This window comes from Mus musculus, chromosome 9, assembly GCF_000001635.26.
Source record: "Mus musculus strain C57BL/6J chromosome 9, GRCm38.p6 C57BL/6J".
Taxonomy (NCBI): Eukaryota; Metazoa; Chordata; class Mammalia; order Rodentia; family Muridae; genus Mus; species Mus musculus.
The window spans coordinates 117,100,033-117,127,143 of record NC_000075.6 but is presented as its reverse complement, the minus strand read 5'-3'; the positions used below and the strand labels follow the sequence as shown (position 1 = coordinate 117,127,143).

The window sequence follows — 27,111 nt, the reverse complement described above, 5'->3', positions numbered from 1 at the left end:
TGCTTTTTGGCGAAGCGTCGTAGCCAGGATCTTCCATCTTCCTGCTATTTATCCGTGCTCCGCATTACCTCATTCATTAGTCCTGACAGGGGACTGCATTTGTAACATTGCCTGACAGATGTGTTACATGCTTCAGTCTTAAAATATTCCACTCTGAGCACCATCCTGCATACTTGGGAGATGATGTTAAATCAGCCTTGGCAATACACCGCTGTCACCGTGCCAAATAACTCAGGGGGGAAAATGATAAGGGTATAAAGAGATCAATAAGGCAAGAGAATCCGTGCCTTCAGAAGTGAGGCAAAATATGAGAAAGACTATCCATCAAGCATCGGGGCATAAATAAAGCAAGAATATGCTGTGTTGGGGACACCCTCGTACCACTGCAGCACGGCAAGCCATTACCCCGGGAGTAGTAAATTTCCCTTACATTTTGGTGACTCCTTTGAACCTGGTGTTTCAGAAATCCAGACACTAGATCTCCTAGCTCATGCATTAGTGTGACAAGGCTCTTCTTCCCCTTCTGATAGAGTCAAACGAGCGTGCAGCTGATGAATGAAAGCTAAGGACAGTTCTTAGACCATTTCGATGTGAGTGGTCACCCTGGCAAGTTCTCCCTGCCTAATGAAGATTTGTGTAACTCTGGCCTCTTTGTAAATATGAATTAGGCAAATACATTTCTGCTCTTTGAGCTGCTATAACTCAACAGGGCCCTCATAAATGTCCAACTATGTTGGCATTTCAGATGGAAAGCAAGCCAATCGTAGACGTCGGCAATTTGGAAATTAAAACCTTCAGTGACTAACAGAGATACCCTGATGTACGTCAGGAAGCAATACTTTCTATTTTTCAGCCAAAAGCATCACATTATTGTAAATTTGCAATAATAAATGGAATAGCTTGCGGATTCTAGGCAGTAAATTTTACAGCCACTAGGCAATCAGAATTTATTTTTGTGTGCTAATGGTCAAAAAGACCGAGAAAATGGTTCTGAGCCCCCAAACATCTGAGGATGCTGAGCCTGCAGAGTGTGGAGAGCATCACATGACTTACTCTTAAGGCAGCTGTGCAGCATGTGAAAGGGGGCTTTTGCTTTAAGTAGATGAAGCTTATGGCTAGCCGTGTGCAGGAGGGTTGACAGCTCCGGGGCCTGGGAAGCAGGAAGCGATATAAAGGAAGTTACTCTGTATGAGCAGCAGTGTGTGTGTAGACAGGGTAACAGTAGAAGGAATACAGGTGGTAGGTGTGGCCGGAAGTGAGAAGAGAAGCATCTGCAGGGTATGGGATCTGGAGGAGACACAGGCAAGTACTGACAAAACAGATGTGCCCAGTTGTTATGTCGCCAGGACACAATTGGTCTGTGGAGATAAGTTGCAAACTTCAAGTTCACCTGTGAAGCAAAGTTGAACCTAAGACACAGTATAAGAAAAATGACCTACGTCATGATATAGGACAATACTGAGTGGTTCTGATAAGTATATAGAGCATCAGGAACTGTCAAGGAAGAGGACACGTGGATCATGGTCTGAAGGAGAGAGGAGATGTGGGATGGTAGAAGGATAAAGAGATTGCCTTCACTGATGGAAGGCAGGAATGTGGGTAAAGCAGTCAGAGGTGGCAGTTTTACCTGGGAGTCGGTGAAATCTGTATGTAAGTGATTTCCATTTCTCCAGCCCCTTCACAGTCAGATAGCCGATCCTGTATTGTCAGTTTTATCTTCTTGACTTTAAAACATAGCTGGTAGTACTCCACCCCGTCTCTCTCTCTCTCTCTCTCTCTCTCTCTCTCTCTCTCTCTCTCTCTCTCTCTCGTATGTGTGTATATAAATTTTCCAAAAGGGAGATATTTTCATTGCAACTGATTCTAAATTGGATGATTTTCCATCTCAGCTTCCAGTACGCATACATTTTGGTGTAAGTATTTTGAAAGGTGATCCATCTTGGTTTTGAGATAGGGTTTCTCACAGGCCTGGAATTTGTCAAGTTGGCTAGGCTGGCGGGTCAGCAGGCAGGTGACTCCAGGGGATCTGCTGCCTGTCTACCTCCTTAGCACTAGGGTTATGGGTTGTGTTACTAAGCCCAGCTTTTGCATGGGCTCTAACCATTGAACTGAGGTTCTTGTGCTTGCAGGACACATTTCATTTCCAAATTTCATTTCCAAATGAACTGTCTTCAAAGACCAATTCGTCTGTATTGTCCATGAAGACTAATCTATACTATTAGTTTGTAATTAGACATGGGAATATCAGTTGGTCACTAGAACCAATGTCTTAATTACACACAAAAAGTTCTTATTTCATTTGCCAACAGCTCTGTCTTTGGCTTGCCAGTTAGACATGATAATTAGTTCAAAGAAAGGAAACATGCTCTATGATACATACTTCTGTTTTCTAATTGTGATATAGAAAGTGATGATCATACTTTGTGTGGCAGGGGGAGAAGGGATGGTCTGTTTTAATGGAAATTTCTAGCTCATAGTTTGAGGGTACAGACTGGAAGTTCAATATGAACGAAGCACAGGAAATTATCCTGTACACTATTAGGCATCTACATTAATGCTTTGGAATGCAGGGATAGCTTATTATCCCACTTCCAAACAGCACACCATTTGTTTCACATACCCTAGGGTACGTGTATAAGTTTGTTTAAAATTAAGCAGATAACTATACTGAAGTAGAAAGTCAAAGCCCTGTTTCTTCACAAAATATCCATTTGGATGAACATTTTTTAAAAAACTCTATTTTTACTGTTAGAAGCTACAAAGCTAGTATTGCCAGATTTTGGGGTACAAGAACTTCTAGTCAAGGGTGTGGACTATGAGCTGGTATGTTGTTGAACTTGTGAACCTTTTGGCAATCAAATCTATCTTATTTTAATGAATGTCTTAACAATCTATAGCTATTTCCCCAGAACCTGTATATTCTGACAATATGCACCATATGAGATTGTATTTACACTTATTTGAAGTAACTCCCGGGAGTGTCTTGTCATGCATTCACCTCAGGCATGTTAGATTCAGGAGCTAAAACAAGTTCATGATAATAATACTATATTCATTCAGACAATTCTGGATTTGTATTCTGTAAGATAGCTATGAATGGGAGCCATATTGATTACTTCTCCATTGCTGTGATGAAACACCATGACCAAGGTAACTTACAAAACAAGGTATTTAATCGGCGGCTTACGGTTTCACAGCGGGTCAGAGTCTATGATGTCAGAGCAAAGGCACAGAATTGGGAAGAGCTAAGAGCTCTCATCTCAGGCTGCAAGCAGGAGGCAAGGAGGACTGGGAATGGCAGAAAGCTTTGAAGCCTCCATGCCTCCTTGTGACGTCCTTCCTCCGGCAAGGCCACGCCTCCTAATCGTTCCCGCACAATTCAATCAACGGGAGAACAAGTATTTAAAGATGTGAGTCTATGGGACCATTCTCATCCAGACCACCACAGGCTCCAACATAAATCTGTAAACTTTAAGTTGAAGATTCTTTTATGACCATTTGGGGGGGGGTGTCTACTTTATTGCACAGTCCTCCAGTGCAATCTTTGTATATGATAATATCATTTTTGGAATGTCAAGAGATTGGGCATGCCTGGTAGAGAATTTCAATTTGGCAAGCATCTGTGGGCGTACTTTGTGTTTTAAGATTTCACAGCAAATGTGTTTGTTACTCTTCTCACTGCTCTGACAGGATACCTGACAAAGGAAACTTAGGGGGACACAGGGTTTTTCTAGCTCATAGTTTGAGGGTACAGTTAGTGAAGGCAGAGAGAGCATGAGAAGGGGTGTGTGTCATGAGGAGGGGGCGTGGCAGAGGGCGGGGCAGAGGCGTTGCAGCAGGGATGTGAAAGACCTCATCTCATTGCCTCCATAGTCAAGAAACAGAGAGAGACAGGTGCTGTGTTCCACTGGATCTCTTGATTTATCCCGAACTGTGAACAGTGCTGCATATAACGTGTTTCTTCCCTTAGGTTAAATCTGTGTTGAAACTCCCTTATAAACACACCCAAAGTGTGTTGCTATAGAGATGCTAAGGATGATCGACAGTAAAGGTTAGTCATCACACTGGGGATGTGAGGGTTGAGCTGGATGTAAGACCTGCTTCAAAAGACTCCTCACATTCCTGTTAAGATGGGCACAGTGGAAGTGCTTTAGGATTCTCACAACAGCCACAGGCCTACTGAAGAGGTGATTGGGGGCTAGTTACTTTCTGTTACTATGTTAAAATACCAGGGGATTGCATTTCATCCTTATATAGGAAGGAGAAGGACACACACACACACACACACACACACACACACACACACACACATGCAAACACACGGGGGAGAGGGGGAAACAGAGAGATACGAATGAGAAGTAGTACCACATTATAAAACCTTAAATCACACCCCCAGTCACTCACTTCCTCCACCGAGGCTCTGTCTCCCAAGGATTCTAAAGGATCCTTCTTGAGCAGTGCTGCTAACTGAGCACCAACCAAGTATTTAAATATAAGAACCTATTGAAGACAGGGCTGGGGGTATTCATATTTGTACCGCAACACGGCTTCACGTACCGTCCCTCATTTGAAAGGTTTAGCAATATTCTGTTAAGCTGTTGTGCCCGCCCACTGATACAGATGGGGAGAGAGAGAAAACATAGTTATTTCTGCTGGGTGGTAAGTGGTAAGAACAAGATATGGACCTGGATATGGCATGCTTATGAGATGTGTGTTTCCTCTCAGCAATGACAGCGAGCGACCCTCCTCTCCTTTTTAGAAAGCAAGCCGATCAAGAGTAAAGGGCTGTCATTGGCCCATTTTAGGGTTTCAATCCCTTCTATAAATAACAAAACCAATTAGGAAATTGGAAAGTGGAACCACATTACTGTTGGCCAGAGTTTGTCCTCTAGGTCAGAAGATCATGTCAAGTACAAAGGAAAGATTCCTTGGAAATTAAGTTTGTGCACATTATTCTGAGAAACTTTTCCAAGTACAGGGTGTGTTGGCTTGTAATACACAGGGGAAAATGAGTATTCGTAGTTTATAATTATGAGAAAGAGAAGTTTGGATGTGTTGATATCTGATATGTATCTCATGGTATAAAAATTGTAATAAATGCAGCCATAAGATTACATGTCTGAAAGATATTTTATAGTCTAAATGCCCAACAGTAGGTAATGTTTAAAATGCTATTTATGTAAAATTATCTAGTCAAGCACTTATATTCCTTTCCTGTTTGTCCATTCATTCACTCATTCATTCACTCAGTTATCTATAGACAGGGTCTTGTGTATACTCAGCTCACTTCAAACTGGCTGTGTAGCCCAGAGTGACCTTGGACTTCTTATCTACATAGCTCACTCGATAAGGGGATCAGAAACATGCACTGCTATTTGGTTCCCGTCGGGTTGGGGACCAAGCGCAGGACTTCTGTGTTAGAATGAAGTGATTCTCCTACATTTGGTTAGTGCTGAGGCTTGAACCCAGGGCCTCCTGCACACCTCACTTCCCCAGTGAGCCAAGTCCTTACCTCTTTTCATTTCATATTTAGATAGTCTCGCTAAGTTAGCCATGCCGGCTTTAAATGGATTCTTTCACCTGTCTGGCCTTGAACTTGTGACCTTCCAGCCTCAGGAGCTGGTGTCATAAGGCTGCACAAACCAGGTCCTGCCTGCTGTCACACTTTTGATCTGTGTCCTAATATTGTCTCCTGCATGAAATTTTGTTATGTTTTATAGTCCAAATTTCTTAGATTTAGGACTTTAAAAGCTTACTTTTCTCTTCACATTTAATTTTGCCGCACCATTAAAATATGAATAAATAGGTTAATAAAACAACGGAACTATTTTATGTCACAGAGTTTAGGTTGTTGTTTATGGATCTGCAGACTTTCTCCGTTAGCTCACTGTAAGGAGGCTCTTCTTTGGGTTTCAGCTCTATTTAGAAGGCAGCCCAGGAGAATGGCTTTGTGTGTGGATGCTGGGAAGTAGAGAACCCTCCTTCCATGTTCCTATAAAGCACTTGGTGTGTATTGAAAGTGTAGAATAATCTAGGTAAACGGCTTGCCTGCCAAAGAGACAGGAAAGAGTTCTGTACCAGGAGTTCATGTAAGTTTCCTTCTGACTCCTTCCCTCCCCACTTCCTTCCTTCCTTAACTTCCTTCCTTCCTTCCTTCCTTCCTTCCTTCCTTCCTTCCTTCTTTCCTTCCTTTCATCCTTCTTCCTTCTCTCTTTCACTCTCTCCCTTCTCCTCTCCCTTCCTTCCTCTCTCCCTCCCTCCCTTCCTCTTACCATTTCTCGATCCTTTTCTTCTTCCCTCCCTCCTTCTCTCCCTTCTTCTCTTCCTCTCTCCCTCTCTCTCTTCCTTTATCCCACCCCCTTTCACTCCCTCTATTCTTCTTTTCTTTTCTCTCTCTCTCCATTACTCTCTCCCTCCCTCTCCCTCCCTCCCTTCCTCCTTCTCTTCTTCCCTTTCTCCCTTCTTTCCTCCCTCACTTCCTTTCTCCCTCCCTCCCTGCTTTCCTCCCTCCTCTCATCTCTCCTTCCCTCTAGCTCTCTCTTTTCCCTCTCACCCTCCCTCTCTCCTTCCTTCTCTCCCCTGTTTCCCTTTTCCTATTCCTATTTCATTTTTAACTTAACAAACCAAATTGTTTTCATAACTCATTAGCCGTCAGTAAGCAGATCAACAATATGAGATTTTAATATGAAGATTAACTGATTGAGCGGGGAGATGACTCCCTGTCCCTGTTGCCATGATGTTCTTGATGGAGGGGGGAGTGTTGAAAGAGTTAATTTAGTAGTAATAAAGTCTTGCCACAGCCCAGCTTTGTCAACTGCATTTGTCAGTCTCTATCGTATGTGGGAGGGCAAACACAATACAGCAAGGATGAATGGGGAGCATTGCTGCCACTTTTTATGTCAGGGAAATGCTGAAAGTATTAGATTTTAAACAGAGATGAGGTCTTAAAACACAGTTACTTCACATTACTTAAAAAGAATTTCTAAATATTTAAAACTTTTAAATAATTTCTCTTGCCCTCCGATGTGTGTGTGTGTGTGTGTGTGTGTGTGTGTGTGTGAGAGAGAGAGAGAGAGAGAGAGAGAGAGAGAGAGAGAGAGAGAATTTGTGTGTGCATACAGATGACTATGGAGGTCGGAAGAGGGTGCACACCTCCTGGACATCCTGGAGCTTGAGCTAAGGGAGTTGTCAACTGCCCGTTCTGAGTGCTGAGAACTGTCCCTGGGTCCTCTGCAAGAGCTGGATGTGTTCTCTAACCATTGAGACATCCATCTGTCCTTGATATTTGAGAATTTTAAATCAAGATGAAAAATACTTACTGGTTACAAAAAAAAAATCAAACACATCTTATTCTTCCTATAACTAGAATTTTACTTGCAGGATTAGTTCTGTCCCAGCAGTCCATGGCAATCTCCTGACAGTCTTTTTCAGTGGCATCTGCTCTGGTCAGGAGTCATATCAGCTGAAAGGTATTTTATACACCATATTTTAGACCCATTTCTAGAGTGTCCCTTGAACTAATAGCAGAGACTTCATTCAGAGATGTGGTGACTGTCAATATTCCTAGAGAGTGCACACAGTCCCCTTGTAGCTGACACTGTAGTCTGCACAGCCATAGCTCATTTTTCCATAAGCACCACCCACCATTAGCATTACAGTCATGAGCTGTTGGGATAGAGTGGTCAGCCCCTGTCTAGTGTTGGTCTCAATTCATGCACGTGGCCCTTTCAACTCAGCCTATAGCACCACAAAATTTGAAGTAGGCACTAATATTATTAGTTTTTCCTAGAAGAAATCAGGAGTTGGTTGGCTGAAAGGAGAGATTTGGGCAAAGGCTAGGTGCCCTTGGTGTTTGGAGCATTGGCAAAGTTTGTAAGAGACTGCCGGTGTACTTAGAATAGCCCATTTCTCCAGCTTATAAATATTTTGATGAAACTTGTCAAGTGGTCCTTGAGCTGCACCATAGCTAGTTTACTTGTGTTTTCAAGTATCATGAATTTTAAAATGTCATTTAATATCTAAACCTCTAAACAGAATTTAATGACTCTCGATGATGCCTATTTGTCTATAGAAAAGAATACCGTGCACTCATGCAATCCGCCAAGGTTTTAAAAACTAATATGTAAGCAAAACTGACTCCCATCCTCACAGAAGTATGATTAAAAAATGACTCAGTAGTGATTTGTGACTACCTTGGAACTAATTAGCCATTCCACCAGATATGATTGTCGCATTACTGCTCCATGACCATATTCTGGTTCTTGGTCAAAATGGAAAAACTGAACTCTGATGGCTTAATTTCAAGAAGAGTGGATCCGAGGCTTTGCAAATTAACTAGCTCTTTGCCCTCTTCAAGGAAGTGATATCACCTAAAAACCAAAGACTATGTTTATGGATCTCCCTCATGAGGATGGTATGGATGATAAAATTATGTCATAGAGATGTGTACGTATATACAGAGATAACACATCTATCATTTAAAATATTTTGCAATACATTTTGGATTATCATAGTATATAAAATATAAATAAAATACAGTTATATAAAATAAATATATACAGTTATATAATTTATACATGTAAATGTATGAGTAGATGATCAAGTGTTGGGCCTGAGCATTGTGCTATGTTCAGTAGTCTACATATTTTGGGTTGATGACATCCCAATGAAGTGAAATGAGCATCGTTCCCCCTCTTTTTATGACACAAGGTTGACGAGCCTAGTTAGTGGTAGAGCTGGTAGAGGCACAGCCGGTTCCCCGGAGTTCTTAAGCATCAGGTTCCTCCCGTTGACGGCAGCTATTACCTGGACCAGCGGACAAGGGATGCTCACACGATTGCCTTTTGTGAGCGGTTTCCTTCTTTATTGCTCATTTCCATATCTGTGCTGTGGGCAGGAAGAGAGACGAGGGGCAGCCTTCCACCAAACTCTATTATCACCGGCATAATGGAGACTGTTGTTTTCAGTCATCCTATTCCAGATAATGGAGAGGCAATTGCCTGGCCTGAAATCGAAAAAAGCCGTAATGCTCGTGGTTCCTGAAGCCATGGCTGAAATTGTGTGGCTGGTCTGAGATACTCATTTAGCTACATTTGTAATGGCTCACACGCACTGGATTCACACTGTCACCCTCATTTGAGGCTCTTACAGCCGCACTAATGGCTGCTGCCCCTCCTATCCTGCCCACTCTCTCAGGTTGTGTCCTCACTCCATGTGGAGCGGTATGCAGAAGCAAAGTCATAAGGAAATTAGCTCTATCTAGTGGAGGAATCCAACAGTCACTACAGTATTCTACCCTGAGCAATGGACTTCTTGTGTATGCCAGCTAAATAATGTATGGTTTAAGGAGGAATGTGGTCTGTATTCATTTTTAGAGTATAGATGAGTTGGCATGTCAACCCCATGGGAGATGTTATCCCTTGAGTGGATAAAAGACTACGAATTCTAACGTGCTGGAGATGAATAAAAACAAATTGGGTAGACCATCCGCAGAACAGACTGCTATGTGCCGGAGTCCTTCCTTGGCTTCTCCAAACCACCAGACCAACTGCCACTGGGTTCTGCCAGCGACCAGATGCCGGCAGTAGAGCTGACTGCAGCTTGGCACCAGAACCCTGGGATTCCAAGCCAAGGAGAACTGCATGCAAAAAATATTTAACATTCTCTTTGCAAAAGATTTATGTTTCCAATCCAATGGGAGAAGTATGTTTTAGACTCAGTCTGACACAGATGAAATATTCTCTGACGTCTTGGCTTCCGAGTGCAGAGGCGTGGGGGAAATCAGGAGTGCCACATGTACTTAAGACTAAGGAGCTGACTTTGGGTTTGGAGTGAGCCTCCTCACCCCGCCCCCACAATGAAGTAAGTTAGTTAGACTAGGTAATTAATATCACTGTTTTTTGAAGAGGTTGTTTTGACATTTCAAGGGAAGGGGTTATGTTTGTGTTGTGTCCTGGTTTGCCCCTCTTATTCAGAGTACATCTGGAAATCTTGGAAGACATTTTTTGATTGTTAAAGCTTTGTGCAGAGGATGATGTATCTGGCTTCTAAATGGAGAGCAGAGATACTATTTGAATCTCCAACAGTGCATGGGGCAGCCACATACAACAAAGCAATGTCCTTCCTACAGTGTCCGTGGTGACAAAGTTGAGGTACCTTCAATTAAAACACATCACAGCCCCTTGCTGTTAAGTATTCAAGAACTGCAGTGACATTATCTAAAAGAAGTTCTTCTTTTCCCCTCACTACTTTCTTGACTCTGTCGATGGGAAGGCAGCGTTTATTAGATGGTATCCACTACTTCCTTCTAGACAGGAATGCCTCACATTCAGCTGTAGTGTGCATTCAAATCACAGCAAGGAACTCTCTTGGCAATCCTGCTCACCTAGCCAGGCATTTTTACAAGAATGTGAGAGGGACCTGAGGTGGGGACTGCAGTTGAGGCACCAAACTTACTAAGTGAGTCAGCATCTGAAGGTGAGTCCCATCACCCTCACCCCCCATCCCCTGGTCAGTTCATCTTGTTAAACAACCGAATCCAAGCAACTGAACTCACTTGTTTGATATCACATGAAAAACTCATACCTGGTTCTGATGGTGATGTCCCCTTTAGACATTAAATGTCAAGGTGACTTCATTTATATTCTGATGGGAGGGTTGGTTCTGCTTCTCTTGGCTGGTAGTCACCCTCTGCACCAACGCTGCTCATACCTGGCTGCCTCAGAGCTCACTCCTGGCCCATCTCCCTGGTATGACTTCCAGGAAGAACCTTCATTTCTGGATGCGTGCATCATGGTTGTGTGCATCAAAAAGAGTTGAAGTTTAACCCGGCATGTAGGGATTCTGACATCAGTCTCCTTAGGGTCAAACCTGGGTCCCAACTGTGTGACCTTGAAGAGGTCATTCTTTCTTTCTCCATTGCCTGTTTCCGCCTTGGCAAAATGAGGGGAAATATCATTTATCTCACTAGGGTCAAAGTACTGGTGCATAATTTAGCAAATATTTAGCACCACATAAAATGTTGCCTCTAAATGTCTTTCTTCACTGTCGTTTTAAGAACAGTGTCTTCTTCCTAAACAGATGCCATAGTTGTATGGAACCCTCTAAAGAAGAAACTGGTAGGGATGCTCTAGTTGGCAGTCCCAGTATGTGATTAGCCTCTCTTCAGTGACCCCCCTGATGACTCTCTACCAGGGTTGCCATCAATAAAAACCAAAGAAAAGCCTGTGGATTTGTGTACACACCAGAAGTCCTCTCTCTCCTTAAAGCTGCCGCCCAAAGCCACACATTCAAACATCTCCTGCTTCTCCTGCTTCTAACTGTGCTGACTCAGCAAATTCATCCCCCTGTCACAGCACTGTGACCAACTGCTCAGGAACCACAGACCATAAGTCCTCCACAACCCTAAATGTGATTTATAGACTACGGCTTTGAACAATATAGCAAAGTCAATTTTACCTGAAGGAAAATATTATTTTACTAACATTTTAAAAATCCCCTTCTTGGTGGCTCAGGATGATTTAAAATCTAATCAATGATAAAATTCCAAATCCAGCAGGAGACAAAGAATGAAGGATAAAGTGTAGCTAGCCACTTTAATCAGGAAACCAGTTCCTAGATACAATGACATGAGGGGGGGGGGTGGGTGGGTATTAACATTCCTCTCATTCCCTTCTCTCTCCTCCCTCCTCCCTCCTCTGGCCTCCCTCCTCCCTCCTTTCCTCCCCCTCCCTCCTTTCCTCCTCCCTCCCTCCTCCCTCCTCCCACTCCTTCCTCCCTCCTTCCCTCCTCCCTTCCTCCCTCCCTCCTTCTTTCCTTCCTTCTTTCCTTCCTTCCTTCCTTCTTTCCTTCCTCCTTATTTCTTCCCTTCCTTCCTTTTTCTTAAGATCCTGTGGTTTTATTATCTGTATTTTGGCAGCCAGAGCATACAAAATTGCTCTTGGTTTTCACAAATTAATTCATGTAGGCTGTGCATTTATCAGGCATTCTGGGAACCTTCTTCAACTTGATGTTGATAAAGGGAAGTTATTTTGAAAAGGGGCGGAGAGAAAGGAATTTATAATTTTTGAACACAAAGAACAATTTGCAATTCCTATGGCTATTTGAATCATGGGGTATCCCTGAAAGAATAATGAACCGTTAGAGAGTAGGAAGGGCTTCTGTAGTAAGTGTTAAGATCTACTGGCTCTATAACAGAGTGACTCCTCTCTTTGGGCAGAATCTCTAGAGATATTGAGCAGGAAGTTGACAGAAAATCACCTTTACCATTACATGTACCCACCCCACTCCCATGACCCAGAACCCTCACATTCCTTTATAAGAAACAAATATAACATATCTGGCTGATGAGATGATTTAGTTGGTAGAGGGCTTGTCACATAAGCATGGGAATCTGAGTTTGTCTTTCCAGAACCCACAGAAAATGTCACTTACGGTGGCCTGTGCCTGGGGCCTTAGCACTCAGGACTAAGGGTCAGGAGGAAGGAGATGCCTAAAACTCATCGGCCAGCCAACCTACCTGAATAGTGAGAACTTCTGGTTCGGGTTCAGTAAGAGATCTTGTTTCAAGATGGAGGACAATTAGGGAAGATACTGAAGATGGACCTTTAGCTTCCACGAGAAACTCCACATGGTACATGTGACAAGCATGCACATGTGCACAACAATAGAAACCAGTATACCCACCATATACCCAGACACATGAACACAGGCACACAGACACCCTCCCATGAGAATACACACACATACACACACACACACACACACACACACACACACACACACACACTCACACTCACACACACACACTCACACACACTCACACACCCTCACACACACTCACACACCCTCACACACACTCACACACCCTCACACACACTCACACACACACACTCACACACACACACACACACACACTCACACACACACACACACTCACACTCACACACATAATTAATGCTTCACCTTCTTTTCTATGCATGCAACTTTCCTGTCCCTTTCTTACCTTTGTTTTGCCTTAGCTTTTTTATTCCACGGGGTACTTTGGCTCTGTTAGAGGACACATTGATCGTTGTAGGCATGATGCAATTTGCTAAATGGTGTCCTACTTATGGAAATGCCCGCAGAGCCCTGAGGGAACAGAAGAATAAACTAAACACGTATTGATCATGTCATATCTGCTGCTTTTCTCATTTGACCAGGCCAGGACTCAGTCTGGTCTCTCTTGATCTGTGATACAGAAAGCTGAGGACATTCTTTAGGTTCCATGGTGGTTTCAAATCTAGGCAACAGCAGGCAGTGCTTGAAACAAAGTCTCATTTTAAAAGAAACCCCAGTACAGTGTGGAATTTAAGGAATTTGGAGAGAGAGGGGCCTTGAGAGTGGTGGCCAACAGCTTTGAAAACCGCCCTGCCTGGGAACTGTTACACAGGGTAGCACTTGATAAGACCTACCATGCACTAGAGACCTGGACACCACTCTAGGAAGCACCAAAAGCACCTACTATGTACAATGTAAGCTCAAGCACCAAGGAGTGTCACAGCATAATCAAGTCCAGAAAACAAGTTGACATTTTATATGTTTTAAAAATGTTCAAGTCTTATGCACATATTACATTCTAAGAAGGCAGTAGATATACTTCACTGAATGCACAAACCCCTGTATTCTTCTACATAAAAATATTGGGGGGTGGTGGAGATGAAAGTCCACAGCAATAATGCTGACCTTGCATGAGGCAGAGCTAGAGAAATGGCTGGGACCATGCTCATTGTGGGAAGTGGTAGCTCTGGCCTTCGTTCCTCTTCGATTTGCTTGCTTGCTCTTCTCCTGCCCATCTCTTACTTCCTCACTCTTTCATTCTGAGCTTGCACTTGACAACTCTATCTTCTCCTTTGGGCGTCCCTTGTCTATCCAGTGAAACGCAGGCCTGTATAAGGGAGCAGGAGAGGAGGGTGAGCAGACAGGATACCTGAAGACCAGATGGCACACACTCAGACCAGGACAAAGACTAGGAATTCAGAGGACCGGGTGCCTGGCTGTATTCTGACACCTGGGGGGAGGGAAGAGATGAACTCAACACCAAGTTCTTTGGTGGGGGGCAATGTAGAGGTTAAAAAAATGATGACTGGGGGCTGGTGATGGGGTGGTTTCAGGTGTGAGGTCTGGGGAAGGGTATGGAAACCAGTACAGTGAGACGCACTGAGCCTTGAGGTCCTGAATCTTAAGCAGCATTACCATACAGCAACTTGTAAATATAAACCAGGGCTGAGCTGAGACTTCAAGAAGTGTAAGGCAGATGCTATAGCAGGAAACCAAGCTGAATCCTGTGAACACATCCTCTTGTCTCCCTAACTTCAGCATCATGCTTATTCATCTTAATTGCACATAAAGATATAGCCTAAAGATTTATAGCCACCTTCTGTTTATCTCATACAGGCTAGGTGATTCGAGCTAGGAGATTCAAGATGGGGGTAGACTTTAAGAAATTGAGCCCAACACATCGTTACAAACCAAGTTGTGAATGCTAGGAAGGAAAGTGGCCGTGTGGTGCTGCGTTCGAAATGAGAAGCATCAGTAAGAGGCAGTGAGGTCGGGGCAGGAGCAAAAATGGAGGGAGGGAGCTTTTCATAGTGATGGAGTCTGGTCCAGGAAGTGACTGGAGAGGAGGAAGAAGCAAGAGGGACTTCAGGATGGCTTAGTGAAGGGTGGGCTTTGACTCAGTTCAGTGGGAGTAACTGCAGAGGGATGTCCTCTGTGTCTATGGGCCCGAATGCCTGTCCACTTGGCCAGGTCAATTTTGGTGTTTTATTTTGCTGAGAATGAGATCGTAATGGCATAAAGTATAGTTTGTCATCACGGCCTCCCATTATGCCATTGAGTTAGCCCTTGCATTTCTTCCATGACTTGGATGTTGAGTAGCTTGATGCTGTCTGTATTATGTGCTTTCCCCATTGCTTTGACACAAAGAAAAGCAACTTGAGGAAGGGAGGGTTTCTGTCCGCTCATAGTACAAGGGTACACGATCATCCACTATGGGGAAGGACCTGATGCCAGGAGCCAGAGCGCTGATCACATAGCATCTATGGTTAGGAAGCAGAGATGAATCCTGGGGCTCGGCTCACTGTCTCCTTCTTATCCCAGCCTGGGATGATTCCATCCATGTTCAGGTTGGGCTTCTCACCTCAACTAACCCAGTTTAGAAATCTCCCCAAAGACTCGAGGGATGCTTATCTCCCAGGTCAGTGTAGATCCCGTCAAGTTGACAATCAATGTTAGCCACCACATTGTTTGTATAAATTCATTCAGTTACTGAGCTCCAAGCTTACTACTTGATAATCCTCAGTGCAATAATTCAAGTCTTTAGGAGAGAACCCAGCTAAATTTTCTCAGTAGAATAATTTAAAAGACGTAATGATTTTTATTGACGCGTGTTGTATGTGTCTATATGGGGTAATGACACCATCTGTGTGTAGTTGATAGTAGGATCTGGAAGAAGGCATCAGGTCCCTCAGAGCAAGTTATGTCCAATTGTCACCCTCCACATGAGTACTGGAAACTGAGCCTGGATCCCTGCAAAGGCAAGGGACATTTTGTTCACCGCTGAGCCCTTTCTTTAACTTCATCCACTTGTCTTGAAGAACATGCTCACTCATCCCAGCTTTTGAGTGATGTTCTGGATTCCACGTGACAAATATGAGATTCTTGGTAGTAGCACTGTCAGTAGTGATGGTCTAGCCACAAATACCGAAATATGCCTTTGTCAGTGGTTCTCGTGAGCTGCTCAATTACAGCTTAACAGACCCTGTGACCAAGAGAGCTCTCATATCTTGTTCATGTTAATGAGATTGTTGTTCTTTAGAGAGGTTGAGTCGCCATCTAAAGGTCACCCAGCCAATCAGAGAGGCAGCAAGAACCCAACCCAGGCCTTCTGTGTGATTTGAGATCTGGAGATGGCCTGCATGGAGAGAGATGAAATAAAATAAGTGATACATTTACTAATTTTGATCCTTCTAAGTGTAATTACCTTTATGTCACACATCCCCAGCTTTGTATAGCAGGTTTGTTATTTCAATTTTGACATAGAATGTTTTGACTGATTAAAGTAGTGGAGAAGCCTAAAATGGAAAGAAGCCCCAGCTTGCTCAGAGCACCTCAGGCAGCACCTCAAATGCAAAGAATAGCTGCCGTTAGAGTCTGGCAGGCAATGGCTGCTCGCTAACAGAGAACAGGGCAGTCTTAATGCATGAATCTGTCTGGCCAGAGTCCCAGTCTCTAGGGTCGGATATTTCAAATCGGTTATGACCTTTTGAAGCAGGTCTTGGTGGAACGCAGCTGAAGAGTGGAAAATGGAGCTGAGACGGATAGCTTTGCTCGCTCACTTGCTCACATGCTCATTCACGGGACCAGGATGCCTAGAGTGGTCCCCACACACCTAGGACTGTGCTCTACCATGAGAGAAGGAAACCAGTAGATAGAAGTTTTCTTTGGAGAAAAGGAGTGAACCAAAGAGTAGGGAAGATAAAGATGTCTGGCTGTCAGAAGCAAGGTGGAGCACCAGAGCTGACCATCTTAGTGCATCAGGGAAGAAGGTGACATGCCAATTTAGAAGCACAGGGAGAATCAGTCTGGTGAGGGACAGAAGCAAAGCTGAGGGTGTCGGCCAAGAGTTCATTGTCTGCCATGCATGGCTGTGCTGATCCAAATGTTGGGCCAGAGGAGAGGAAAAGCAAGTGATGTTGATGTTCTCAGAGTGGCATGGAACGTGGTATCGGTGTGTATGTGTGTTTGTGTCTGTGTGTGTGCTTGTGTGTGTATGTGTTTAGGTGTGTGTGTATGTGTTTATGTCTGTGTATGTGTGCATGTTTGTGTGTGTGCATTTGTGTAGTGTGTATGTGTATGTGCATGCACATACTTGCGTGTGTTAGAGAGGGCAAGCAGCTTACCTTTAGTGAATGCTTCTGACCTGTGACTAGGCCCTGGCTTCTGCTTGTCCAGTAACGGTTTGTTTTGTTTTTCTTCTGTTTGCAGCAGTCCTATGCACCAGCTCCCCACCCCATGGCTCCTCCCAGCCCCAGCACAAACAGCAGCAGCAACAGCAGCGGGGAACAGTTGAGTAAGACAAACCTATACATCCGAGGACTTCCACCAGGCACCACTGACCAGGACCTCATCAAGCTATGTCAACCGTAAGTGTCCTGAGGCTCCTTGGGCCTGTTCAGATGCACATATCACCTGTGGACACCCTGAAGGGCTGCTGTACCCACTGCAGACTCAATGATGAAGCCTCTTGTACATAAGTGTGTGGGGGAGGGGAGATGTAAATTTGGGGGCTTGCTCCAGCCTCCTTCAGGGATCAGGGTTTGGTGCATGACTATAGAGGTGTGTTGCTTGAACAGATGGCTTAGGGACTGGAGCTGAGACACGTGTATTGACCCTGAAAGTCAGAGAGTGACAATAGAGATGTGTCCTTCACTGATAAAGCTGGAGACAGGGGTTGCTGATGGATGACTATTGTCATGGAAGGAGCCACATTAGAAAGAGGTGTCAATGACGCAGGTGATTGCAAGATGCCATCCTGCCTGGGCACCAAAGCTTTCCTAGCCATACTTGGTAAATGCAGGTCTAACCAGGACCAGATAATTGGCCCTTTAACCTCCTTAGAAATAGCTATTCCCAAGCCTTGTGATTCTATTTTCCATTCAAGCTGAGAACCCTCTGATGGAGTCCGGTATTTCTCAAGATAGATAGAAATAATTGAGTTTTCCTCCAAAAACATTTTCATTAATTCCTTATCTATAAGCACACTTATTATTATCAATCCCAGGTCTGTGAAAATATGTTAACTCTACATGGTTAACCCAAGAAATAAACCCAGTAACAAATTGGGAATTAAGAACCACAGGCTGGTGTTTTTAGATTTTCCTCCTATTATTTTCAAAATATCATCGATTCAGATATCAGTGATTTGATTGTCTCACAGTATTTTTAAATTTGGGAGAAACTACCCCTCAGTTTCTTCCTTTCTCCTTTGTAACCAGGTTGCTGTTTATTCTTTAAGGTTTCCAACTTCTAAACTATCAGAAGGAGAAAACACAACAGGCAGGAGAAAACACAACAGGCAAGAGAAAACACAACAGGCAGGAGAAAACACAACAGGCAAGAGAAAACACAACAGGCAGGAGAAAACACAACAGGCAGGAGAAAACACAACAGGCAGGAGAAAACACAACAGGCAAGAGAAAACACAACAGGCAGTATCTAGTTGCTTTCGTTATGAATTGAAAAGCTGAGAGTTCATATCTAGACAACAGGTAATGGCAGACAGACATAAACAAACATCCAGAAAGTCATAGCCAGATAATCAGTTGATAAACAATAGGTGGGTTTAGATAAACACAGCCTGTTGCTACTGTCTGCTCGATTTGTGCAAGATGTGGTATGGAATTGTGAGGGAAAAATATTTACTTAGAAGACTGTTTGCTGGCGTTGCGCAGGACAACGCTCTGTAGGAAGAACATTTACTTAGAAGGCTTTAGCTTTCAGCTTTCTGATGTTAGGACTACCATGGCAGAGGCATGTGGATACACACTTGTTAATTTTTGTTTTACAAAATATAGAGGGGTTGAGAACAAGAAAGTAAATTGGTTGTTAGAAAGATCTGTAATATTTTGGAAAGTGAGGTCTTTGAAAATATCGAAATTGTTGGCTTTATGATTAGGCGTGTAGATAAATTCCGTTTTCATTAGATCATACTTGAGTCATATTCATAAGACACATTTTCTGGGTAATTTGTAGATATTCTGGTTGTTCTGCGTGTTCTGTGGTGTTCTGAGTCTGAGAGACTCTGCTTCACTGGGTCTGGAGAGGAAATCAAGAGGTGAACATTTCCCACAGGCTCTCTCACGTAGCAGATGCTTTCGGCTCGTCTGCAAAACTCTTCTCTCATGGACACATGAGGATCACTGGCTGCTCTGGTCCAAAGCTTCATTGTGCTGATGTGGACAAGCAGGGATGTCCACTCAGACTGCCTCAGCCTTGGTGTGGTCATTTCCGTTTCCTCCTTACAAAGAGTGAGCTGCACATCAGCCAGTCAAGTGGTTTTCTTTATAAGTGTGAAGACCTAAGTTCCCCTGACCTTGAACCCATATAAAAGACCAGGAATGGTGGTACACACTTGTAATCCAGTTCTAGGTAAATCAAAATAAAAGGATCCCTGTGGGCTACAGGGGGTGTGGTGGAAGAGAGTGGAGGAAGAGAGCCTGCATCCCACCAGAGTTCCTCCTGTGCTCTGGGCCAGCGGAAAGGGAGGATTGCTGGACGCTTTCCACTCAGCCCCAGGTGGGCATCTGGCTGTGTGAAGCTACTGACCCCACTTGGCAGGGGACAGACAAGGCAAAGCCCCCAATACCAGGGGTCCCAGGGCGACACCCTCGGCCCTAGGGATATGGGAGAGAGGGCAGAGGGAGAGAGGTTCCCACACAGGCAAGAGTCCTTAGTCCAGGCCTTGACTGGAGCACAGGAAGGTCTTCCATCGGGATATTAGAAATGTCTCATTAGAGGAAAGCCTATCCCATCGTCTAAGCATAGCGGGCCTTGATGAGCAGAGACAGTCTATGGTTTTAGAGCTTTATTATAGAAAGGCAGGAGGAAAGATAAAAGGTAAAAGAGAGAGAGACCAGCCATGGCCAAGAGGAGAAAAGGGGGAAAGAGAAAGAGAGAAGAAAGGCTAGAGTAAGAGGAAGAGAGAGAGTAAGAGAGTGGGAGAAGAGGATGAGGAGAGAGCAAGGTGGGGCCAAACAGCCCCCTATGGTGGGCTGTTATCTTTTTGTTGCTAGGTAACTGGGAGGAGTTTAGCCTGAAGGTCAGAGGCTTGGGACATTATCTACCTGTCTATTAGCCACAGATTCTCCTGTGGGGGCTGTGGGGCGGGGCAGTAACTTTGACAGGAGCCTTGAGTTCAGGAGACATGAGGGAACGCTTACCGTCATATGTAGGTGAATTATTACCACCAGGTTCAGACCTCAGCTCGCCTGGAGACTAGGCTGTTTGTGTATAGCCCAATGGCCCACAGATCCCAGGGCCAGACAGCTTAGCCGACATGTCAGGCTCTAGGACGATGCACGAGCTTAACCTTCTGGCCTCCACCCAGATTCATACAGGTATGAACATGCAGCTTACAGCATACACACACACACACACACACACACACGCACACGCACACGCACACGCACAGGCACATGCACATGAGCATGTGCATCACACCCCCACTCAAACACAGACAAGAGGGTGGAGTTTTCTTTCTCTAGATTTTTCTTTGTAGTATTTGAGATGTGCTGAAACTGTCTCAGAACAATGAATGCATCAGAACCCATTGTTCAGTATTCTAGACGTCTGGGAGAACTTTGCTACAGATTTGATGGCTTGGACTCAGCCACGGTTGGGAATGTGCATAATGTAGGAACTGGCAAAGCCCATACATGAGAGCTTTCTGGAACTTTCATTTTACTGAAGAGATGGTTCGTGGACATGCCACTGTGGCTGCAGCAGAGCGCAGATCTCTGTCAATGTCCATCTCTGCCAAGTGCTGCTGGTTATTTTAGAAATGGAAAGTGTTACCTAAGGCCCATGTTGGCTGGAAAGACATGGTGGTCAGGAATGTACAGAAGCATAGACACTTTGCTGATGTTTCTAATGTATATTTGAGACATTGCAAGGATGTTGCAGAAGCAGAAAGCAACGGTTAGCCATGCACACTCATAGTTGCTGGCTAATAAGACTTAGCCAATGGTCAGATTACTGTAAAAACATTTTTGAGTTCTCTAGACACTGAAGTGATTACGACCTGGTATTAATTGCTTGTAATATTTTCCTTAGAGAATAGTTACGACTACTCAGCATAGTAGAAGTAATCGTGTATGAAGATATCTGGCTCCCACACCCATCCACAGGGTGTGTCAACAGTGGAGTCTGTGGCCCTAGGCAATTCAAAGAATGGATTTGAACTGAAGCTATTTACACTTCTTTAACTCTGAACTCTCAGTGGGTGAGGGCCTAGTTTGGAACTTGCCTGTGTCTATCCTGTGTCTCTTTCTCTTGTTTCTCTCTCCAACATTGGCACAGCCTCAGCCTGGGGTGACGGACCACTCTAAGAGCTGCTGGCTGGGGGTGCTCTTGCTGAGAGACAGACACAGCTCATTTGGAAAACCACATCTCCTGTTTTGCAGCCTTAGCTCACCTGTGGTGCATATTCTTTGTATGCATTGTTTTCAAATTTTACACTTCTATCCAGGAGCCAACATTTTAAGATATGAAAGAAGGTATTTGAGAGATTTTCGTTTTCTGTTTTGAGACAGTGTCCCATGCATTCAAGGATGGCTTCAAATGCGATGTTTAGACCAGGATGCTCATGAACTTCTCTGATACCCCCGCCTCTGCCTCCTAAGTTCTGGAATTGATCACAGGTGTGCACTGCCACACCAGGTTTATGTGGTGTGTGGTAGCAAACCCAGGGCTTTAGGCACACTAGACAAACCTACCAGCTGAGCTGGGCCCCAGGCAGTATTTGCAGGGTTATGCAAATGTTCTGTGTACCCAGTTACCATGGTAATTCCTGTGAAGATACAGGTACTTCTAAAGTCAATACACCTCATGTGTCAGGAAGTGCAATGACTACTAATATTGGTGACAATAAAATGATAGAAAACAGATACTCAAAAGCATCATAAATATATTGAATTTTCTGGTATTAGGATATGGCACCCCTATGAATGTTCATGTACAACAAGATGATATAAAAGAAAATAAATGCAGTATACTTCAATGTGTAATATGAAAAGAAATTTTTAATGATACCAGCACTCTTCGTGTTCAGATGAGAAGTAAAAAGAGATAAAGGAAAACGAGATAAAGCTGAAAGATAATCAGGAGGACAGATTTCTGCTCTACGGCAGTCTCCAGTTATAGCCATATCTTAGATAAGTGCCCGGCCCAAAATAGGGACTACACTTACCCAGGTTCTCAGCAACGAAATAGTTATAGGACAGACATGGTCTTGCATGCCTGAAATCTCAGCACTTGGGAGGAGGAAGGCAGAGGAATCATAGCTATCCTTGCCAACATAGAAAGTTAAATGCTAGTCTACGTGGCATGAGGACATGAGACCCTGTTTAACAATAGTAACAATAATAAAAACAAAGGCAATCAAGCGAAGGGTGTATTTACATAGCACTTCTAGCATGTTGGTGGTGACACAGTCTAGATAAAGCCGCTGCCGTAACTCAGCTTTCTTCTACTGGGAAAAGAGAAGTGTGGATTAAAGAAGTATTTGTCTTGAAATAAAAAGATAGCCCTACATTCAGGAATGAAGCCCGACATGCCTTACTTTATAACATGCCCTCAGACAGTCACCACTGAGGAGACAACAATTATGATCATAAGGGTGAATCAATTTGGTGAGGAACAAAGGGAGGGGCATCCCAGGCAGAGGGAACATCTTACTTGCAGACTCCGTGTCTGTCTGAAACCCTGCAAGGACAAGAGCTTGAAAAGGTCAACGTGGCCACAGCGAAGGGCAGCTGACCTCAGAACACAGTGAACCTGCAGCACAGAGGGGAACAAGACCTCTCTGTAGAGGAAGCCGCAGAGTGGCCATAGACAATCTCATGTTTGAAAAAAAGGCACCCTTAGCTGCAGAGCGAGAAGGAGGTCCTTTGAAACTGCTGACCATTGAGAACGGGCGTGATTGAAGAGTCAGTTGGAAGCAAGATTGGCCAGCATCCACAGAAGGTGGGAGAATGAGTGTTGGATGGTCGTGATGGCAGAACCCTTGTCTGGGTTCAGCAGAGATGTACTGTGCACTTTTGTGCTGGTCCTGGGGGCTGGATTTAGTGTCCTGTATAACTGAGATGAGGCAAGCTTTTTATGCCTGAGCTGCGTTCCCAGCCACTTTGACTTTACTTAGAAACTCTGTTTAGACTTTGCTTCTTTGCTGGCCTAGGACTCTTCCTGTCAACCTAGGGGCCTTGGATTTGCAATCCTACTGTCCTAGGCTCCAGGGTAGCTGGGATTATAGACTGCACCACAGTCCATAATTGTATTCATATTACTTTAATTAAAAAGTAAAGTAAAACAAGGCATCGAGAGTCCAATGGCTTCAAAACAAACAAACAAAAGGACAGGAATCAGCAAATATAAAAACATAGATCCATTTCATTTGACCTTTATTTAGTCCCTGTATCTTGCCTGTCCAAATGGGCACACAGCACCCTATAAAAGAGCCAGTGGTTGATAGAGTGAAGGCACCCAATGCAGACACAGTGGAGACTGTCAGAGAGAAAGACTAATTGACTAATTGACCCCAGGAGCTCTCAAATGCTGGTACACTTAGAGTTACCCAGCCAGTTAATCATACATACACTGGTGGGGTGGGCTACCAGGTAACAATGATCATGGGTGGACACTTCCATCACATGGCCTCTGCTTATCACAAGACAAGCAATTCAGTATGGCACAATCTCATCACATTTGAGAAGGTTGCAGTGATTTTTGGACCAAGTAAAAGTTAGGTGATATAATGAGTTTTCAATCCTTAAGTTGAATCTCTCCCTCAAAGAAATGGGCAACTTCCTCTCCACTTCCTGTGTCTCTGTCCCTGTCTCTGTCTGTCTCCCACTTCTCTCTCTTCCCCTCTCTCCCATTTCTCCCTTCCTTCTTGTCTTCCTTTTGCATTTGTCAAATGGTCTAACGCATTGTGTAATGGACTCTCACTGGACCTGGATGCACTAGGCAATCTGTCTACCTTAGAGCTACACCCCAGTCCTGCAATTGGTTAATTTCTGCTGTATAATCATAGCCACATTTTAGAAACATACTGGAAAAGTAAAATTAGGCATTAATCACGATGGAAGAATCATGAATGTATCTACAGTTTTTATGTCTAGCTTATCTTTTATCTAACTGTGCAAGTCACTTATCCATTTGAATTAGAAGAACAACTTCAGAATCAGGTGTGGTAAGGCATAGCTGCAATCCCAGCACTTGAAAGGTTGAGGCAGGAGGATCATCTGGAGTTCAAGGCTAGCATGGGCCACGTGGTGAGACCTTATTTTAAAACGAAAACAACAGAGAAGAGCCCTGGACAGTCGTTGCCAGGTTGTAATCAGCTCACCTGGCCTTCCCTGAAACATCCAGTGAATAGTTCTGCTGAGATGTGAGCAAGTTGCTGCTGAGAAGAGCCAGCTGTCCTGCCCTTCCGTTCTTCCAGTGAATGCTCTCCTTGTTCAAGTTCCAATACCCTAAAATTGTCCCCTTTACAAATGAGACCGTGAATGTCACTTTCTCGTTTAACAAGAGAGGAGATCTTGGGAAGGCCAGCAGAACAGAATGAGCGTGTGCTCAGAGCTGAAGGGTCTGCAGGAGCTAATCTCCTCGACTTTTATTCTGCCTCCCATGTCCTCGTACAGTGTGGACCGAACACTGAACAGGAAGAGCGGTTCCCGGGCCATTCAGCTCTAGCGCCGACGAGTCCATTACACACTGTGTCAGACAGTTTTGACAAATGGGCTGACACAATCAAACCTTTTATCAATTTAAAAGTAACCCTGTCACAGTATCCGTCAAACTGCTGAGATACAACAAAAGAAAAACAAGGAGCGCCCGGGTAACTGAGGGAATAAGAGGAGGGATGCGTCTGGGAATCCCCTCCCTTCCTTTTGCTCATGTGTCATTGAAGATTTAAAAGTCCCTTCTAATAAGACGCAAGGAAATTTATTAGCCGCTTTCTTCAGCAGGTCACACTCAAGTTACACAGCTGCTTCTGAGGCACCATAAATCTGTGGTGGCAGGTGTGGGTGGAGGTGAGTTCTAGAATCTTTGAACCATGCTTGTGTCTTATAAAGGAGAGGACCCTAAAGGCGGAGGCTGAGATCCCTGTGTCTGCCAGGCTCTGACAGTTGGCTCCATCATCAGTCATATTTTCCTTTAGGCGAGATTAGCAATCATATCTTGTATGCTAGACATGCCATTTGATTAGTGCCTAGTGACTAATTGGCATTACTAATGCATTGTTATGAGTATATATACTATTAAGGGCATTAATGGCGGGACTAGGAAGATAATTCAGCCAGAGAAGCCCTTGACATGCACACATGAGGACCTGTTTTTAGTCAACCCCCATGTAAAATAGCCAGGCAGGAAGGCTGGCATGAGTACTTGTAATGTCAGCATGGGGGAGGCAGAGACAGTGGATCCCAGGGACCTTCTCACTGGCCAGCCTAGCCTATTCGGTGAGCTTCAGGATACTGTGACCTTTTGACTAAAAGAAATGATGGGAAAAGCTAGGGAATTGGTACTTGAAGTTGTCCTCCGGCCTCTAACTTCATGTGCACACACGTGTAGCTAACCCCCCCGCCACACACACACACACATGCAAATAAAAGAAAAATGTGTGAGGATCCCATGCTGTGTCCTCCGCTAAGCCTGTACATCATTTTGCCCAGTGCTCAGGATACCCCTCTGACATGGACATCATTTCTGAGTAAATCCATCAAAGGAGGCTCAGAAAGGCTAGGGAACGGGAACAAGTTCTGACAGAGCTCAGATTTAGTGTCGGACTCTTGCTTCAAAGCCTTTACTCACAACATTCAAATCATCCATGCACTAAGAACATCATTTGTAGGTCCCTGGCTCCGTTGGCTGATGTGAGAATTCCCAGGGAGCTTTGAAAGGCTCGAGTGTCTAAGAGTTGATCTGGAGACACCATGCAGGCATCTGACTCAGAAAATATGGGATCAGCTTGGACATTACGATTTACAAAACACACCCAAGTGAGTCTAATGTTTAGCAAAGCAGATACTCCTGGGGCCAATAATGTCCACAGTCAACAGAAAACATTTTCTTTTTCTTTTTGTCATAGATAATTTTGGTGTTATATGCATGTATGTGCACATGTGTTTATATGTACATGCATATCTGTGCACGTAGAGAAGCGAGAGGCTGATGTTGGGCACCTTCCTCTCTACCTTAATTTTAGAGACAGGGCTTCTCCTTGAACCTGGAGCTGGCTGTTCAGGTTTGACTAGCTGGACAGAGACCCCCCAGGGTCGTCCAGATGCCAGCTTCTCGACCCTAGAATTTCAGACAAATGCTGCTTCACCCAGTTTTTTACGTGGGGGCTGGACAAACTCAGGTCTTCATGCTTGTGAGCCAGTGCATTGCCCCATGAGCCAGCTCCCCAGAACATAGTCTTCTGATTCAACCGAAGCCGTTGTTTCTGGATGCTTACCTTGCCAGTGCTTACCGCGGTCTGATATTCACAGGGCTTGTGATTCTAAAAATAAATCCACGTGGTTCAGAAGTCTGGGGACATACTAAAAATCAGTATCATCCTTTCCCATTGTTATTTGCAGTACTTTGATGAGAAAGGTCTGTTTTCTTTTTCCATTTTGTTTTTGTTGCTGTTGTTTCTGGATAGCGTCTCCAAGGTAGTCCAGGCTGGCTAGAGCTCACTGTGTAGCCCAGGCTGGCCTCAAAATCATATCCATCCTCCTGCCTCCACCTCTGAAGTGCTAGGGCAGCAGGCACGAGCCACCAGCTCGGGCTCTGTTAAATGCTTTCTTATAATCTATTTGAATATTTCACTAAGTTGCCCGCAGCTGATAATGAATGCTCTTTCCTGGTTAGCTTGAGTGAAGAAGAGAAGAGAAATGCATGTTGAGAGCATGGTGGCAGTGGCCCACAGAAGACAAGGGCACAGGAGGGTGTGGCCAGTCCATTCTTGAAGTGCTAAGTAGAAGGCTGGGGCTTGAGAAGATGTGGAGATGCAGGAGGGCACCGGAGGGACATGCAGTTTAAGGACCGGACTGAGATATGTTCTGGTTTGTCATTTGCCCAGTGATTACCAAAGTTTTCAAGGCTGTGAGTCCTTCTTAGACCTGGTCAAGTGTGTTAGATTCAGGAGACATTTTGGAAATGCTTTGACAGAATAAACTGAATCATCCGTGTCAACAGGACAGGTAGGCTGACGGGGAGGAAAATGAAGAGAAATTCCTCAACACTTGGCTTGGGTCTCTAGAGGAAGTTTAGATCCATTTATTAGCACGAGGATTGTGGAAACAG

At 44.3% G+C, this 27,111-nt stretch overlaps 1 protein-coding gene across 10 annotated transcripts in view; it reads left to right on the top strand.

Annotated features, from left to right (window-relative positions):
• Positions 1-27,111, top strand: part of Rbms3 (RNA binding motif, single stranded interacting protein) — a 1,057,168-nt gene that overhangs the window by 502,770 nt on the left and 527,287 nt on the right. For 9 of the 10 annotated variants that reach the window (NM_178660.4, NM_001172126.1, NM_001172122.1 and 6 more), the window contains exon 2: positions 17,026-17,183. In NM_178660.4, coding sequence (NP_848775.2) covers positions 17,026-17,183 — 158 coding nt within the window. The remainder of the gene's footprint in view (positions 1-17,025; positions 17,184-27,111) is intronic. The other variant, NM_001172121.1, reaches the window with a different exon arrangement.